Source organism: Aulonocara sp. 'chitande type north' Nkhata Bay, linkage group LG9 (assembly GCF_057382095.1).
Source record: "Aulonocara sp. 'chitande type north' Nkhata Bay isolate Kocher_YH1m ecotype deep benthic linkage group LG9, A_spYH_male_GT1.1, whole genome shotgun sequence".
In the NCBI taxonomy this organism is placed as follows: Eukaryota; Metazoa; Chordata; class Actinopteri; order Cichliformes; family Cichlidae; genus Aulonocara; species Aulonocara sp. 'chitande type north' Nkhata Bay.
Window position 1 is genome coordinate 11,052,726 of NC_141352.1, and position 14,019 is coordinate 11,066,744.

The following is a 14,019-nucleotide window of genomic DNA, read 5'->3' on the forward strand; positions in this document are numbered from 1 at the left end:
CACATCTTTAGACAGCTAAATTTCACCCTAAGTTAGTGTCTGTATGTGTGAAATATAATACTACATTATTCTACAGCTGCACTCTGGTGTCCACATTAATGCTGTATTGTGAGTAAACCAAACTAACATTTGATCTCAGTATTTACAGGCTGGCATCAAATGCAGAAGGAAAGGTTTAAAAATAAGCTTCTGATTGTTTCCAGGTGAGCAGTTTGTATTGTTTTAGCTCATTTTATTGAGACATGATAAGGTAAGCAATATTTAACATGAAACTTCGACAGTAACCTAAAGTGCAAGCACTCTCTGTCAGTATATCATTTGACTGGTTAGCCCACTATAGAATGGCTTATATTACATAAATCTGAATAAGTTAAATCCAGGATGTCTGAGAATGTAACAGACTGATTCAGTTTCATCTCCACAAGGACAGACAGCCTACAGGACGTCTTTCGAAACACTCAGTTTGATGCATCACACTGTTTATTCAACTTGCGCTCACAACACTCAACATTCGCTTTAATAATCATCAGATTGTTGTACTGGCAGACCGGGGTGGTGGTCCTCATTTTTAAGAAGGGAGTTGAAGGGTGTGTTCCTACCATAGGGGAAATCAGACTCCTCAGCCTCCCTGGGAAAGTCTATGCCAGGGTGCTGGAAAGGAGAGTCCGTCCCTTAGTCGAACCTCGGATACAGGAGAGGGTGGCTGTAGCTCAGGTGGCAGAGCAAGTCAGCCACTAATCAGAAGGTCGGTGGTTCGATCCCAGGCTGCCTCCTGGATGCATGCCAAATATCCTTGGGCAAGATACTAACCCCATGTTGGCCTACTGGTGGTGGTCAGAGGGCCCGGTGGCGCCTGTGTCCGGCAGCCTCGCCTCTGTCAATGCGCCCCAGGGTGGCTGTGGCTACAATGTAGCTGCCATCACCAGTGTGTGAATGACTGAATGTAGTGTAAAGCACTTTGGGGTCCTTAGGGACTGAGTAAAGCGCTGTACAAATGCAGGCCATTTACCATTTAACAATGGGAGTTTTTCCCAACCAGTCTGGTTGTCTTAATTCTCAAGATGATAAAGAGCTGGTCCAGTGTTCCACGACCAGGACGAAAGCCGCATTGTTCCCCCTGTGTTGTGTGGACTTGGAGAAGGCATATGACTGTGTCCTGTGGGAGGTGCTGCTGGAGTATGGGGTGTCTAGCCCATTGCTAAGGGCCATTTACAACCTTTGCAAGAGTTTGGTCCACATAGCCGGCAGTAAGTCGGACTCGTTCCTGGTAGGTGATGGACTCCGCCAGGGCTGCCCTTTGTCACTGATTCTGGTCATAGTTTTTATGGACAGAATTTCTAGGCATAGCCAAGTGGCGGAGGGCTTTCACTTGGGTGGTCTCAGGATCTCATCTCTGTTTTTGCAGATAATGTGGTTCTGTTGGCTTCATTGGGTGATGGCCTCCAGCTTTCCTTGGAACGGTTCGCAGCCGAGTTCAAAGCGGTGGGAATGAGAATCGGCACCTCCAAATCTGGGGCCATGGTCCTCAGCCAGAAAAGGGTGGATTGCCCGCTCCAGGTTGGGGATGAGTTCCTGCCCCAAGTGGAGGAGTTCAAGTATCTCAGGGTCTTGTTCATCAGTGACGGAAGAAGGGAGCGGGCGATCGACAGACGGATTGGTGCAGCGGCCACAGTGATGCGAACGCTGCACTGGTCCGTGGTGGTGAAAAGAGAGCTGAGTGTAAAAGCGAAACTCTCAATTTACCGGTTGATCTACGTCCCTACCCACACCTATGGCCACGAGCTGTGGGTAGTGACCGAAAGAACGAGATCGCGGATACAAACAGCAGAAATGGGCTTTCTCTAAAGGGTGGCTGGCCTCTCCCTTAGAGATGGGGTGAGAAGTTCAGCCGTCTGGGTGGGGCTCAGCTTGGGCTGCTGCCCCTGCGACCTGGCCCCGGATAATCGGAAGAAGATGGATGGATGGCACTGTTGTAGTGAACCGCTCAGTGTCATGTCATCTTTATTTTGCTTGATTTATTTATTATTTTTGCTGCATTTACAAAGACATTTTCGGCTCTGCTTCTACTTTGTTGACTTATTAAACATATTTCAGTCTTACCTTACATTATACTGTGCATTGTCCTGATGTTTGTTGTGTTTAAATTAATATTCATGTGGTGGAAGAAAACAGTTTCTCAAATTCATAAAATCTACATCTTACAGTATAAAGCGCCTCGATCCGACTGTTTTTGCAATTTAGTGCAATATATAAAAAACTGAATATAAATTTAGGCACTTCCGCCCTGGCTTCACTTTTATAACGGTGTCTTTGACTTTGAAAGGATCGTAAACCCGCTTCCTGTGTGCGCTCTGACTGCCGCTGGCTTGCGCTCTCAGATTGAGTGATCGGTCCCAGCTCAGCATCCAGCCTTCACGCCTGTGAGAGGAAGAGCAGAGCCGCTCTCTGTCGTTCAGCTTCTTCACAGAGTTTACAGCCTCGCTGACAGAACTTTGGCCTTTTTGGAGCTTCGGAGCTTCGTTTTACAACATTTCATCCCGGCGTAAACAAGCGGAATTTAAGCTTTGGAGGAGAGCGCAGCGGAGGTCTGGAGATGAACCCCCCGTGTGCCCGCTGTGGCAAGATCGTGTACCCGACGGAGAAAGTCAGCTGCCTGGACAAGGTGGGAACTTTTCTTTGGGGACAAATCAGACGTTTCTGTGTGTTAAACAAAATGATGAAAACAGTTTAACACACAGAAATGCGTGTAAACTGGAGGTGGGTCACGTGAACGGTGAAGTGAGGAAAACTCACCTTTCAAACCCTTTTTAAGCTTCATGCTTGTAAAAACACTGGATCATTATATATAACTACCTTATGAGTGCAACGCTAGTGTGGGTTATTTAAGATGGTCTAGTGACAAAAGCTGTGATACACCGTTGTAGAGACCAAATGTGTGGGTGTGCCGTTTAATTTACCAAATTTATTTCCTCTGTTATTTAAATTTATCTAAAACAAACAAACAAATTAATATATTTCTGTTAATTTAGATTAAACCCAGCTTGCTATAAACACAGTTTACAGTTTTTTAATGTCATCGGTCAGCTCACTTCAGTTGTTTTTCTCTATATTTTTGTAAGTAAAATTGTTAAAGTGTCACAATTACAGATCAAGAAATATTGTAACAACCAGCTGTTAACATAGCGCAGACTTCTTTTAAATAAGTGCTCGAATGGCCCAATGATATGATGAATAATGGCTGTAACAGGAATGTTTTGGACCATCTTTGCTCTTAAATTCTGGCGTAAAACCACATTGTTAATTTATGCATTTGCTGGTAACACCTCTGTAATAGTCGCTTGCATAATGGTGATAAATTATTAAAATATCTTCAGCAGCCTCATGCATTCACTGTCAGTCCTGTGTGGAATCAGATGACACAACAGCATGTAGGCAGCAGCGCACATAATATTAGCTCCTCGTCTTCATCACAAAAGACTCTTGTTTTAGGAATCAGCAGCAGATCAACAGTTTTTGATTGTAGAAGTAAGAAGAAAATATGTGGATCCAACTTTATTATAAGAGCTCAGCAATGAGGAGAGTGTGGTTTATAAAGAGAGAGCAGGCTGGACCAAATGCTACCTGAAAGTCTGGGTTATAATAGAACTAAAGGCAGTGTTGGAGGCAGTCATTTAGAGAGGGACGCAGGCAAAGAAAGAAGTTTAAGGAGAATGTGAGAAAAAGAAGGTCGAGGGACATAAAGATGTTTGCTATTCAAGCACGTCCCTGCTGTCCCTTACAAAATAACCTTTAATCAGACGTTTTCACAGGTGACACTCATTTTACATTTTTGACTCAAAGTCTGAAAATAAAACTAAAGAAATAAAAAAAGAAATCCAGGATTCTGTTTATCATTTGTGTTTTAATTAAAAGTTCCTGCAGGATCAGCATTAAAAATAACAGCAGAAATGTTTTAGCGCACAGTTCCTGTTCTTGCCATGAAGAGTATTTCAGAGTTAGCAGCTTTTTCTAGATCCAATGTGATTCTGAGACCTCGTCTTTGGTCATTTGTTAATATCAAATCCTGATCCAGTACCAGTGTTAAATATACATATATAAGCTGTATTACTCACTAAGGAAGAGACTGGGAACCAGTCATGAAGTGTGAGGCAACATCAGGGCTGAGTTAAACACTGATTTACTTACATTATTAAAAAAAAAAATTAAATAAATGTGACCAACAATTTAAATTTACAGAACTGGGTTTTGTTATTAGCATATTAACAGGACTAAAATCAAAATAAAAAAGGTAAATTTAAGATTTAAGCTCAGTGTGGAAGTCTTTTCTGTACTTTAATGTCATTCACAGTCAAATCAAAGGAGTCGCCCCCTAGTGGCTGTTACAAAGAAAGCAGGTTTAAGGCACCTCTGTAGCAGCTTTGCTTCTCTGGTTCTTCGAGTTCTCTGTTTACTACACATTTTTTTTCTATTGTATCCCAGGGAACATACTGCAAATGGTTGCATCACGCATGTCCCAGCTCACAGTCTTGGCAGGAAAAACAAACAAAAAAACTTTAATCTGATTTTTAACAAAATACTTTGTACAGAAAGATTTAAAAAAATCTACGCGGACAGTTAACAAAAGAACAGAACAGAAGAGAGATGATGTTGTAACATAAATACACACCAGGAGGAGGAAACTAAGGAACAGGTGAACTTAAAAAGAAAACCATTTAAGAAGGGAAGGCAACTGACTTTCAAAATAAAACAGGAAGTGAATTGAAAGTGTGACTGTCCATGCGGATGCTAATCTGCAACATAAAGACGGAAAACCTTAAAGCCTCTTGAAAATGGCTCCAGCTGTTGTTTAGCCAATCTTCTTGAAGTACAAAAATTGTAGTAAAGATAACAGATACAATATTTGATTGCTTGACACAGAGTCAAATATCAGCCTAAGTGTGCATTAGTCCATTTCTAGTTCTTCCTTTACTGAAACTGAGTGTGTGCTCTGTGCAGTGGAAAATAAAAGTTTGACTTGTTACAGGTTCACTGAGGATTTGCATTTCAACACATCCTGCTCTTTGACTGCACTTAAGTAGAGGATTAATATGGAAGTCATATGACCATGTTGACATCTCGAACACAAAATGCAGTCGCTTTCTAACTAATTTGACTTTGACTTTGACTAATCCCAGAGCGGGACAGATGGAGGACGATCTGTGCTGGATATTAAAACGAGTAAAACAGAATCATATCTGTCACATTTTCTTCTGAACAAATATCAGTTTGCTTTCAGCTTCATACGTCATGTAGAAAAGTTTCTGATTTTTGTAGCAACATAAGGTGGAGCTGCTCAGAGTGTTTGTAGACTGGTGGTTGTTATCATGTGATCAATCATTGATAGTGTTGTGATAACAGGTGGCATAAGAAGCAGGAGCTTCCCACTGGGACTCTCAGATTTTGGCACATGCAAAAGGACTCTGTGCAGACGAGGTGTGATCTTAGATGTGACTTGTAGTGTGAGGAGACCTTCACAGGTGAAACAAAGGCAAAATTAGCTGAATGCAAACATCAAACTAAAACCAGCGACCTTTCAGGGGTCAAGAGTCAGTGACCTGGAGTCACTCACATACCCGAGGCATTTCTCGCCTGAGTGCCTGAGAACGGGGCGGCACCGAATACCATTTGAAGGCTCCGGTTCTTCATCAGTAATTAAACAGCCAAAAGTGAGAGACCGAGCAGGTTGGAGGTGCTTGATTTTTTTCAAAACTTGACAAAATGACCATATAGGAAATAAAAACAAATACCTGTTCTGAGCAGCATGGGGTCAGTACTGTGGCTGCAACAAGGAAGTGTGGCTATAGAAGTCTATGATAAAGACCAGCGTGACCACAGTAAACACTTCCCAGAGGACTCAGTTTTCAGTGTTATTTAATACATTATGATGCTTAGTTTGTATATTAAACTTCATCAGAATCCAAAAGCAGAAGAAAGAAGGGTGGAGAGCTTTAGGGTGGATCTGTCCTGTCACTGACTGGTTTCAAAAAGCTAAGCTGATGATGACCAAAATGCTCAACTTAAGACTTTAAAAACTGGACACTGCAAATGTTTGGGTGACATTATCATAGCTGCATGTGTCTTTTATATATAGCTGTGGTCACTAGCTGCTCTCTCACTGTGTGATAAAACAGAGCAGTGCTAGCAGCCGAGATCAAGCCTGTTGATTAGCAACTTTTTTTAAAGAAATTTGGTAAAGAGCTACAAAAACAGACTGAATCTAGAAACAAAGTGACTCAAGTTTGATGCTCACCTGTGAGCGAGAAGGACTTCAGGCACTCAAGCTGAGCTGATATGCATTTCCACATTTAAATAAGCAAATAAATAGGCAAATGCATCCCTACCCATGCCTAACATCTGCCTTTAACCACGTCTTATTACATGAGCAGAACTTCCTACAAGCAACTAACCACAGATATTAGTAGAGCCTGAGCGATATACTGGTGGGGCCGATGTTAGCTATCTGACGATTATATTGGTATCTACATTTATAATACGTCATACATTAAAATTGAAAAGTAAGCAAGAGATGGGAGAACCAGAAGTTGTCTGCATATGCTTGTGCAACATCCCAGCTGGAAACATGCATGAGTGGGCTGCTACCAACACAACAGCCAGCTGATCCTTACAGAGTTGGGCAGGAAAGTAGCGTCCATGACTTGCTGTGACAGAAAGACTCATAAATAACCTCACATAACAAATATTATGTAAATCTCTTTATGTTTGGTGTGTCTGAAAGACGTAGATAGATCTTATTTTTAAATGCCCAAATATCTGCACTGGTCCTATAAATTCAACATCAGTCGTGCTCTAATTTAAGGATTTAACACAAAGGGAAGGCAATGTGGAAGAGCCTTAGACCTGCACTCTTAATGCCCACAGGGAGGGTGAAAACTGTGGTTCTGAAATCAATGCCCTGACCTCTGTAACAACTTTACAGGTGAGTTTACAGGTTCGGTGGTTCGTGTCATGTCACAGTGAATGAAAAATGTAGTTGATTTAGTCATTTTCAAGTTTCAGACAGAAACATGATCCACAACTGCGTCTTCACGTCCAGTTTCAAAATACCAAGACAGGCAAAATGTGGTGTTTGAGGTTTCATGTGACTTCATAAAACAATGGGTGATGGCTGTAGCCATCGTTTGTACCATTAATGCATCATAGCCATTACTGTACTAACCAGGAAGTTCAATGAGGAAAACCACAGAATGAAGCTTGAAAAAGTCTCCATGAAAAGGACGCAGAGATTTCAGACACAAACTCCAAACTAATTCTGCACAAACACAGATCAGTTCAAACCTCAGTTTTTCTTCTGAGGGGATGAAAACACACTAAATGACAAACAGACCACATCATCATAAAGTAATTATTCTGATATACTTCGGTGATCGTGGCTCAAGAGTTGGGAGTTCGCCTTGTAATCGGAAGGTTGCTGGTTCGAGCCCCGGCTTGGACAGTCTCGGTCGTTGTGTCCTTGGGCGAGACACTTCACCCGTTGCCTACTGGTGGTGCCAGTGTCCGGCAGCCTCGCCTCTGTCAATGTGCCCCAGGGTGGCTGTGGCTACAATGTAGCTTACCATCACCAGTGTGTGAATGTGTGTGTGAATGGGTGGATGACTGGTTGTGTAAAGCGCTTTGGGGTCTTTAGGGACTAGTAAAGCGCTATATAAATACAGGCCATTTACCATTTATATACTTCCAGTTCACCAATTTCCTGTACATCTCTGTAGATGACATCTTAGCATGCTTACTGGGCTTTAATGGTTCCACGAGGGTATCACTGAACTATGGAAGCATTTGAATCTATTGATTCGAGTGTGAATCTGTGTGTTTTCAGAACTGGCACAAAGGATGTTTCCACTGCGAAGTTTGCAAGATGACGCTGAACATGAAGAACTACAAAGGCTATGATAAGAAACCCTACTGCAACGCGTGAGTCCCGAGTCTCTCTCTCTCTGTACATTATAAATAACTTCAAATACTCTCCAACGTTTTGCATGTTGTACTGCATAATGACAGGTTTGCAGAGTGCTTATCTAACCTTGCCTTGACTCAAGTGTGACGATTATACGTCCACGAACGTTGTGTGAGTATAAACAGCATCGCCTGGCTGTAGCTGCTGTGTTATTATCTGCAGGCGGCTCATATCTGTGTGGTGATGCTTCCAGGTTTTTATAGCAGCGGTGGTTTCAGTTTTTGGTTGGTTTCAGTGGTTTTGGTTGCGAGCCCAGCCCAACTTCACTCCATCACTGTTGCTTCTCCCACAGAGCATTTCACTTTTCTGTTAGCATGTTCTGCTTGTTATGATCTGTGCAGATTGAGACACAACACTGCTGTTTGTTGCCAGTAGAGGATACTTACTGTGCGCTGCCAGACCTTCACAGACGAGATTACAAACTCTCCAAGGATTCAAGACTTGGATCTGCATTTGATGGATGATGGGAGTAAATTACAGCTTGTGCTGCAGACCTTGTTGTAGTATCTTATTGGGAGGTTGTGCCTTTGACCTTTGACCCTGTTATTGTTAGTTGTTCAATGATCTGAGTGTCTGTCCTTGTTGCAGATTGCTCTAACAAACAGCATCGACCAGTAAAATAAGAATGCAACACTCCATTTATTCGCTCAGCTGTTGTCTACTCCTTCCTGCTAAATGTGCAGCTGTTTGGTGTTTTTTTATTTAAACTGTTGACAGTTAAACAGATTCCAAAGTAGATTAAGGAGACGAGACTTTCCTCAATCAGGACGGACTAATGCTTGAAGCTCTGAGCTCAACTTTTCAGTGAAAATGCTGAGGATGTCACATTTCTGAATTAAAGAGTAGTAGTGGACTATTACTGGTTACATACCGAGGGTTCAGAGACGTTGTGCGGCTTCTTATATGTTGCCAGCAGAAATGCTGAAGTTAGCTGCTGGTTTTTTTGAATTCGACTTCCAGGCTGTTAAACTCAACACACTCATCAGCTGTTATAAGTGTTTTATGTTTGTTGTTGCAGAGAGCATTGTTTACGGTGTAATCACGCCTGAGACTACACCGTAGACCTTTGATGCATTTGAACAGGTCATGGTGGTGACCTGATGACACGGCGTCTCTCTTTCTTCCAATAAGCCAGATGTGCGCTGGTACCACTGCTGTTGGCATACAGTCTTTTTAACTACACATTGCAACAATTAACATCTATTAAAGCAGAAAACTAGAAAACTCTCCACAGGTTTGTCAATTTTAATACTTTCTGTAATCGTGATAATTTAATAACAGTCAAGTTAAAAGTTTCCAAGTAGGAGAATAAACAAGAAAACCCCTCAGATGTATTAATGTACAAGAGCAGGTAAATATTTGGACGATGTCCAGAAGATTTTGAGTGATGTTGCCAACTCATTCATTTGTTGTATTACAGTGTAACCATTAGTTACTGTCCTTGCAGACTTTACTAAACTAGTAAGAAAAGCTTTTAGCAGAAAACAACAAGAACCTGGTTGATGCATTTATATAGTGGAAGCAGGTATCAGTGTGTTTGTAGCAAAGTCTCTGAAATGAGCTGAATATTTGTAGGAGCTTTATCAGAAAGTTATCTTTTGAATGGCAGCCAGCTGTGAAGAGAACAAGTACACTTTGTCCACCGCATCGACTTACTGGCCTCACACACAAACACACAACAGGGCTTAAAGTCAGAGGCATTAAATCGACCTTTGACTGTGGTTAAAAATATGTTTCCTGGTGTTGACCTGGTCAGTGTTTCCTCCTGTAAACAAACAGCACTTTAAGCTTAAAAGGGACTCAGAGCGATAACACTGGTGGCTTTTTCACTCAGACGTCTTACTCTATGAAAGTGTTTCATCTTTGGGGTGGGTGGTATCCTTCTGTTTTTCATGGCCTCATCCCTTCCTGACACTCTGTGGTACAATTCTGTCACAGCATTTGTGTTAAAAATACGTTAAAGCTTAGATACTCGTGACTTAAGTCGTTGTAGTGCAATCAGATAACCACATAAACAGAAATATCAGGTGGCTGATCCAATTATTGTTGTATGAGTAATGTACAACACTGAGTAACAGCATGGTTAAGGAGCTCCAGGCTCTGTCCATGCTAACGTCTCCATGTTGTAAACGAGTGTGACAGACAACATCTGGTAAAACCAGCATGGTTTGGCAGTATTTTCTTCCATGAAAAGTCATTTGTGTGCAAGCTGTGCATGCAAATATCTTCTAAACACTTCATGAGTACAGAGAAACACCCAGAGCTAAAAATTCAAGTGTCAAAAACTGCAGTTCCTGCAGGCACCACTTGAGGTGCACTCTTAAAACGAATCAGTTCCTGTAGACTCACATGTTACAATGTCAAAGAGACACTCTGGTTTTGCCCTCTGTGGGTTGTTTCCCCTCAAAACCACTGTGTCAGGTGGATGTTTTACAGCTGGGCCCCTGGATAACTGGATTAGGGACACGGCTGCATTGATTAACAGGCGTCCCTGCCCAGGCAGCTTCTGGTCTTTAAACAGGGCTTTCTCAGTTATGTGTGGGTGTGCTGCTGGTGTCTTTTGGAGAATTTTAATGGACTCACTAACAACATGACTTGCTGTGACGTCGGGCTAGCGATTTTGCGAGCCCTGCACCTGAATCAAATGTTTAGTTCATTACCAGGTCTCTGGAGAACCTCAAGACATGTTGAGGGGGTCATTTAGCCATTTAAATCAGCTGTGTTGGATGAAGCACACATCTAAAACCTGCAGGACACCGGCCCTCGAGGCCTGGAGTTTGATGCCTTTGGGCTCGGGGATCAAGGACGTAGCAATAGTGTCCCATAGTGGGGCACTAAATCTGCCAATCAAAAGAAAAATGTTCGCTGGTTCACCTTTTGTTTTTTATCTTGTTAGTTAAGTGGTTGTTGCTTTCACAGCTGAGGCTGCTCTGTAGTCAAACGCAGTAAATAATGTCAGTTCAGGGTCCTTGTCTTTATTTTATTACAGTACTGAAAATGATGGCCTTGGGATTTCTAAATACCCTGGTATACCATTATCTCATGATAGCCCCCATGTCTACTCACCATCAACTGAAATGAGATTTACAAATGCTGTGTCACTTGCTAAATGAGAATGACTCACACTTGTTTTCTACAAGCACCTTTAAGCTGTTTTTGCCTCTTAAGTTTCTGCTGCACAAAAAGCCAAGTCTATGTTTTGTGTCATATAACTTGTATGCATAGAGTTTAACCACTGCCTGTAACATTGTGTGTTAATTTAGGTCAGCCCTCACACCACTTTCACACACCCTAATGGCTTTAGTGTGTGTTTTTCCCATAAAACACATTAGAGTGTGTTTGCTCTCTGCTGAAGAAAGTCACAGCAGGTCAGTCATTAAATTGGTCCACTTACCACGGCAGCTTTAAAGTCGTACATATATCTGAGGTTTCATGTTATCGTTCCACATTCGGTGCTTTTGGTATTTTAATTAGAAAGAACTTAACTCACAATCATACATTTCACCTCTCCTGGCCTGGGAGGACCTTTCAGACTATGGGAACAAACACATGAGAATGATTTCTGGCCTAAGTGGAAAGAAAAGTTGATTTTTTTTTTAGTAATTTTACCAAGTTAAAACATTTGATATGACATAGAAACCCAGACCATAATACCTGTAAAATGTTTACCTTTAGATCTACCATATATGTACAGTTAGTAATAGAAACTTTAGACTACAAGCAACATGCAACCATACATCAAACTCTATCGGCTTTATCTACCTCACATCCATGTGCTTAGATTCTACCATCAAATATCACTAAGCTTCTACTTGGATAATGGTTTCAGCCTGCAGACTGATTACCTGACAAGTGTTGGATCTGTCTGTATACATTCTGTTTTTCCCTTATTTGTACTTGAAGGTCCAAAGGACAGGATGTAAATCATTGCTGTGGCATAGTTATCTCCATCCATCAGGTTGGGACAGTCAGGACACGCTGCCAGTCCATCACACGGCTGTTATTTCATAAACGATTAATGACTAGAAGAGTTTGAAAATGATGCCCACAGCACTCCAAGCAACGGTCCTCCCTCCAATAAAAGGAACATTTTGTTTTCATTTACAACCATGAACAGTATTTTCATTTTGGAGATGATTTGCATTTTTTGTTTTCCAAAGCAAAGCAATTTATGATTTTTTTTTTTATAGGATATATTCAATTAAGTTCATTTTTTGCAAAATGTCTTACTCTGTTGATGTCATATGTAATGATGTACATCATTTGTTTCCAAGGTTTTAATCAAAATGCATAAAAATTAACAATGTTGGATACCAACAGATAGTTCCACTAAAGAAGCTGCTTTAAATGCATTAAATCATTGCTCATTTTGAGGCTTGTCATTAACATATGGTACGATTGTTGTTAATGTTTCATTTAATGTGATCAGATCTAATAAACTTATTATCAACTGTCTCCTGATGGGAGGGAAAAAGCAAAAAGTCAAAGAGAACTCACAAGAAAAAGCCAGGCGTCTGTTTGTGTAAAGGTTTAAGTATTAACAGGTCATGTGACAGAGACTCGTGTAGTGATCAATGAGTCCCAGTCAGCATGTAATGTCCAGGGTTGTTGTTACAAAGTAAATAAAACCATTGCTTCTGTAACCGTGCGGTGTATGGGGCACAAAAAAAAGCTCCGTCTCTCAGCACAAAGTCTCAAAACATGGTAACTTCAACTTTTGTATTAATTTTGTCTTTAAATGCAGGAAAAATCAAACATTTATAACTGCAGCCTAAAAATATACAGAGTTCCTGCAAAAGTCTTAACCTCCTAAGACCTGAACTCTTCCACTGCATGCATCTTTCATTTCTCTTTGATATTTGGGCTGATTGGGGCCTGATGACTGTAAAAACAAAGAATTTTTACCTTATTTTTGTTTTTAAGAACAATAAGAGCCACATATGAGGATATTCGTTTAAAATTTTGATAGAACAGTAGCAGTATAATATCCTCGTAAGTGGATATCAGGCCCTTGTAGAGCAAAATTTAGTATTTTGGTCTAAATAAGCCAAAATGTGATGTCCACATATGTGGGCACAGGTCCTAGGAGGTTAATGGTGGAAAAAGATGAAGGAGCCATATTTCCCTTTCTTGCCAGTTTTTTGAGTCGCTGTGTGTGATTAGTTCCTTCCACTGCTGCCTGGCCGGCTGTCTCTGTCTGTTTGTTACTCTGTCAGGTTTGTTTACTGTGCAGAAAGTGGCTGCAGACTTCCTGCAGGGAGTTCTTACTCATCAGTGAGAGTTTTGCTTTTGTACCTCACTGTTACATGTAGCGCTCAGTGTACAAACCAGCATCCTGTAATTACAGCGTCTCTGTGAGGCTGCGACTCTGACGCGCCTTGTTTTTAGTGCTGCCGTATATAACTGCTGTCTATTGTGCAAAAGCCCGGCAGCCATGTTTTTCTTGGCTGCTTGTGTCATCCCTCACCATTGTTGAGCTGTGGCTGAAGTCAACACTATGGTGACAACAATAACATCTGAATTGATGGCCTCATTTCTTATTTTTAGCTTTTTTCTATCACTCATTTAATTCTTGATGTTCTTTGCAAAGTAGCAGGTTTGATCATTAAAATGAGTTAAATCTAGACTTCCTTATCGAAGTATTTAAATGGAGGAAATGGAATAAATGCTAGTTTTTAACTTTAGACTTTAAAGTGGGTACAGAGAGTATTTATAGTCAGTGGCAATGCTGAGTCCTGACCAGGGTTTTAATAGTTTTGCAATTTTCATTAGTTTTTATTTTTATTTAGTTTTGACTTCAGATTTTAAATTTTATATCAGTTTTGATTAGTTTTTACCAATTGTTTGCTAGTTTAGTTTAGTTTTTATTTTTTTGAAAATCCTTAGTTTCAGTTTAGTTTTGATTAGTTTCAGTTATAGTTTTAGTTGTTTGCAATAATTAAGTGCAACAAAATCCCAGTTTCATCATATCAGTCATTCTCTTCTGCTTATCCTTGGGTATGTTGCTA

The 14,019-nt window shown here is 40.9% G+C and overlaps 1 protein-coding gene across 1 annotated transcript in view; it reads left to right on the forward strand.

Annotated features, from left to right (window-relative positions):
* The first annotated feature begins 2,377 nt into the window (after positions 1-2,377).
* LOC147321683 (LIM zinc-binding domain-containing Nebulette-like) overlaps positions 2,378-14,019 on the forward strand; it is a 54,530-nt gene continuing 42,888 nt past the window's right edge. Inside the window, exons 1-2 of the mRNA XM_086305756.1 lie at positions 2,378-2,662; positions 7,874-7,968. Coding sequence (XP_086161882.1) covers positions 2,594-2,662; positions 7,874-7,968 — 164 coding nt within the window. The 5' untranslated portion in view covers positions 2,378-2,593. The remainder of the gene's footprint in view (positions 2,663-7,873; positions 7,969-14,019) is intronic.